This window comes from Mizuhopecten yessoensis, unplaced genomic scaffold (assembly GCF_002113885.1).
Source record: "Mizuhopecten yessoensis strain PY_sf001 unplaced genomic scaffold, ASM211388v2 scaffold5547, whole genome shotgun sequence".
Lineage (NCBI taxonomy): Eukaryota > Metazoa > Mollusca > Bivalvia > Pectinida > Pectinidae > Mizuhopecten > Mizuhopecten yessoensis.
In genome coordinates, this window is record NW_018406103.1 from 977,537 (window position 1) to 982,441 (window position 4,905).

The 4,905-nt window shown below is 39.1% G+C and overlaps 1 protein-coding gene across 1 annotated transcript in view; it reads right to left on the bottom strand.

The window, feature by feature from the left end:
* LOC110450908 (succinate dehydrogenase [ubiquinone] flavoprotein subunit, mitochondrial-like) overlaps window positions 1-4,905 on the bottom strand; it is a 20,344-nt gene that overhangs the window by 8,236 nt on the left and 7,203 nt on the right. Inside the window, exons 7-9 of the mRNA XM_021498702.1 lie at window positions 2,885-3,009; window positions 2,382-2,550; window positions 1,669-1,864 (exon numbers count right to left, since the gene is read on the bottom strand). Coding sequence (XP_021354377.1) covers window positions 1,669-1,864; window positions 2,382-2,550; window positions 2,885-3,009 — 490 coding nt within the window. The remainder of the gene's footprint in view (window positions 1-1,668; window positions 1,865-2,381; window positions 2,551-2,884; window positions 3,010-4,905) is intronic.

Below are 4,905 nucleotides of genomic sequence, written 5' to 3' on the forward strand. Positions count from 1 at the left end.
AAAAATAACAACACTTTGTCAGGACCATGAGGCGATCATTCCTACCAACTTTCAGTTCAATCGGTCCAGCAGAACTTGACTTTAAGTTTGAAATAGGTTTTCAAAATGGCGGCCGTGGCGGCCATATTGGATTTCTGATCGACCCGAAAAATAACAACACTTTGTCAGGACCATGAGGCGATCATTCCTACCAACTTTCAGTTCAATCGGTCCAGCAGAACTTGACTTTAAGTTTGAAATAGGTTTTCAAAATGGCGGCCGTGGCGGCCATATTGGATTTCTGATCGACCCGAAAAATAACAACACTTTGTCAGGACCATGAGGCGATCATTCCTACCAACTTTCAGTTCAATCGGCCCAGCAGAACTTGACTTTAAGTTTGAAATGTAAAATGTTAACGGACGACGGACGACGGACGACGACGGACGAAAACGGATAGCAATAGGTCACTTGAGCTAAAGCTCAGGTGACCTAAAAACCACACAGATCTCAATCCGAGTTGCTAAAACGCTCAAACCCTGTGCACGAATTTCACCACCACAAACAACACTCTTAGAATACACCGGAGATAAAACATATTTTTTTTTACGATAACCAAACTATATAGCGGAAGCATGCAAGACTGAATTATGCGCACGCACCCCAAACGGAAGTGGGTCCATCATTTGGTTCTCTGGACAGAATCAATAAGCCACTAGGCTCTCGCCAAGACTGACTTAAAAAAGTGTTGTTTTCCTAAAATACTAAAAATAATTCCTACAAATTCTGACCTTTTTTGTATTTTTATTCTGTCAATTTAATAATAATAATAATAATAATTCAAGGTTCTTATACACCGCTTGATCACAACCTAGTTTGAAGGTCGTCTCAAAGCGGTTCGCAAATTATTTTCTCTTACCCCGGACAGGTGTATCCGCACTTTTACCGGTGTGAGATTTCCTTGTCCCACCCTAGGGTTGAGACGGGGGGATTCCCCTATTCATAAAAATGACATGACGTCACTTAAACAATACAATGACGTCACATCAACAATCCATCAACGTCACGTCAACCCTGAATTTAGCCTGTAACGTTAACACTACGATATGTTTATGATACACTACAGGTGAACAGGGTAAGAGAAAAAGAATCTATCTCACAGACTCATGTTTAATTTGGCAAATAAGAATCTTCCCCCTCGGGTTGAGATTCCCCTATCTCACCCCCAAGGGGGTGATAGATTCTATTAATCTGTGGTTATAGGGCATTTGCAACCAGCCAATATCGTTCTCATTTCCCTGGGAGCATATGCATACAGCCGGTGGTGCCATTTCGGCGCTTACAGCTAGCATTCTACAATTCTAGCACTGCCCAACTTCGTACTCATTTACAGCTGAGAAGACTGGAACAAGAGAAGTAAATCATCTTGCTCAAGAATACAACACAGTGCCGTGCCTCGAACCCGCGACCCTTCGGTCACGAGCCCGGTGTCCTACCACTAGACTACTGTGCCTCCAAATTTCCGAAATAGCGGTTACGTTTGATTACCACGAGACTGGTATTTTGAACTTGCAATAGATCATGGTCAGTTCTTTTTACAATTTCCTTCTTTTAAAAGTTGTAAATATTTGAAAATATGATTTTTTTTAAATTTGTTTGACAGTCTGGGGCAATATTTGCATTCCTTACCTGTCCTTTGTAGTTTGTGGGTACTCCGCCCATATTGTAATGGACAGTGGGAAGGACTGGAATGGGATCTCTTGTCACATCAACTCCGGCGAAGATCATGGCTGTCTCAGAAATACCTGGAAGTCTAGCTTTCAGCACCTCAGGATCCAGATGTGACAGTTGCAGATACACATGATCTTTGTCTGGCCCCACCCCTCTGTGTAAGAACAAAACACCCAAAAAACTTAAGATTTCTTCACAGCAGGCCACGACCTTTTATCTCATACTGGAGATTTTAGAACTAATATGTATGTTCGGACAAATTTTATACCCAACCCCATCCCACCAGTCCTGTGAATATCGCAGAATGAACAAAATTATTCCATTGTAAATTGAAACATTTAAGTAGACACTTCTAAAACAACTTGATTTGACCTTGACCTTCGGATTTCGAATTTAATTGGTTTCATACTGGACTTAACCCATACAGCATCATCACTTAAAGTATCAATATCCTAGACAAAATTCAGGAACCATTTGGAATAATGGGTCTCTGATCATGACACTGACCTTCTGTATCCAAAATTAAGAAGGTTCCTAATTTGTTTGTTTGTCGTCTATAAAGATTGGAGTGGAGAATACAATTGGATCACCAATTATCCAAATCGGCAGTAGGAGGTGTGATTTGATTTCTGACTATGGACACACTTGTACAGGCCAGTAGCTGAACCTACCTTCCTTCTCTAATTTCAATAGTGCTTGATCGTGACACGACATCACGAGAAGCCAGATCTTTAGCCGTCGGTGCATAGCGCTCCATGTATCTCTCGCCTTCAGAGTTTACCAGAATTCCTCCCTCGCCTCGGGAACCTTCCGTGATGAGACAGCCAGCACCGTATATACCTGTAATACAGCAGTTGGCAAAATAGTGAAATCTTTCAAAACTATAAAATGTCTGTAAGACATAAATGCCCCCGTTCATGGATGGGACGGGACACACAGGGCGGGACGGGCATGGGTAACACTATATACCCCGTCCATTTTATGGCGGGGGCATAAAAATGTGACATTTCTATTTCAAGACAAATCACAATACAGTATAAGCAAAAGATATTTTTATTTTTTGACCAAAAATGTATTTGTGTAGTTATGTGTTCAGTACTGGTTACGTGTGCAATGATCACAACAAATGTGTAAATGAAAGAAAAAATCTTCGTCCAAGGAGGTGTTTAATTACCTGTAGGATGGAACTGTACAAACTCCATATCCTCGTTAGGGAGTCCAGCTCTGGTAACCATGGCAGTACCGTCACCAGTACAGGTGTGTGCTGATGTACAGGAGAAGTAAGCACGACCGTAACCACTACAAAATTTTAATGCATAATAAATATTACAAATTAAGGTAAATCAGAACTTAGTTTGAATGAACAATACTTAATCATATCTCTCCTAAGAACTGGCCTAGATACATGTACAGTACTCCTATTATTAACATAAGAGGCCACTGCAGGTTGGCTTTTTTTCTATCGGATATGATTTTGACGACTGCGACGCCTGTCAAAAGTATCTCGCCGTGTAAACCTCGAACACTGTTGGAGTAACATGCACAGGAGAATTGAAAGTGCACTTGACTGCATGATCTATAAAGGTCAAATATGCTACTGAAAAATACAATTCTCATATGTAGAAATGTTTGTAATGTGACTCTTTGAACTGATCATGGTGTGGAAATTTCTGTGTGGACAATAGTTCTGAAATCTGTGTATATATATCTGTACAATCTTTATATATCCAACTAATAAATAATCACAATTAGGTTGTTTTTCGCTAATTTACTAAATGCAAGAATTTTTTTAGCATTTCCACACTACAGAAAATGTATTCTTTCAGTACATACTGGTAGAATTGTTATTCATTACAGCATATCATATGAGCGCATCGTAGAATATCAGGGCCCATATTCATGAAACCGTTCTCATACTCAAGCAAGGATTTTGTGCTCAAGACTAATTTCTTGTACTTGTTATAACTTAAATGGGCTGGTCGGGGAAAAAATTACAAAATAAATGGGTCTAAATGCGTTCTCTGGCCTTCCAAAAGTTATACCACGGCAATATGATGGTCGAGATCTGCTTGCAATGTCCAGTTTTGACCACTGAAATCCAGGGGAAGCCTCGCGTAAATTTGGCGCAGATCTATTTATATATGTCACGTGGTTGTTTCGAAAGTGAGACAGTGAAGATAACAACAATAGCACGCAGTCTATCAGCCATGTCGGACTCAACTAGCGGACAAGACAGCAATACTATACATAAATAATTGTTTTCAAAGGTCATGTATGATGTAGTATTCCTACCTATATGTTGTTGTTATATATAACGGTATTGATACCTCGTGCCTGTCATGACTTTTGCATGCATTTTTTTCTTTCGCCGCGATGTTTACATTTGGCCTTGTTGATGACGCGCATGCGGTAAAATTACATCACTGATCAGGGTCAATTGAGGGGACGCTTTGGGATTTCTTTAATATAATTAATTTTTACTCTTAGGGAGCGAATTTCAGCAAAATTTGAATCGGTTTATTTCATAAGAAGGTATTTTAAACATGTGTATGCCATTTTAGCAAATATGACATTTTCCCCCGAACAGCCCCTTTAATAAATCAATCTTATTTTGTCAATGATTTGTAAACATTTGTAGAGACGAAAAGTAAGATATTGTTTTCAATGTTTACATTTGACTCTTAGTTTTTGATCGTTTGACATGATTTAAGCGAGTTACAAAAAAGTTGGTTTGAGCACAGAATCCGTGCTTGAGCAAGAGAATGGTTTCATGAACACGGGCCCAGGCTTTATAAAGATAATGTTGTTTCGGTTAATTTTGTATCTAATCAATTTTGCTGTTCAGAATAAGCTCTTCAACTTAAATCCTATTAAATATATAAACAAGAGGCCCATGGGCCTTAACGGTCACCTGATATATTTATACAGAGAGTTGATTTTGTTTTTAACATGAACAGAAATATTATTCAAAGTGACAAAAAACAATAAAACCACCTTACTCAATATCTAGCATACAGATTTCAGACTAAAAAGGATTTGAAACTAGCACCTCTGATTCTTAACAAGGAAAATGAAGAAATTTTAGCACACTGACTCCTTTGAGCCCCACCCTACAGCCCTTGGGGGTAGGGCTGGCTCAAAATTTTCAAAGTATCAAACTGTCAATTCAAGGTTATAATTCCAATCAAGTTATTA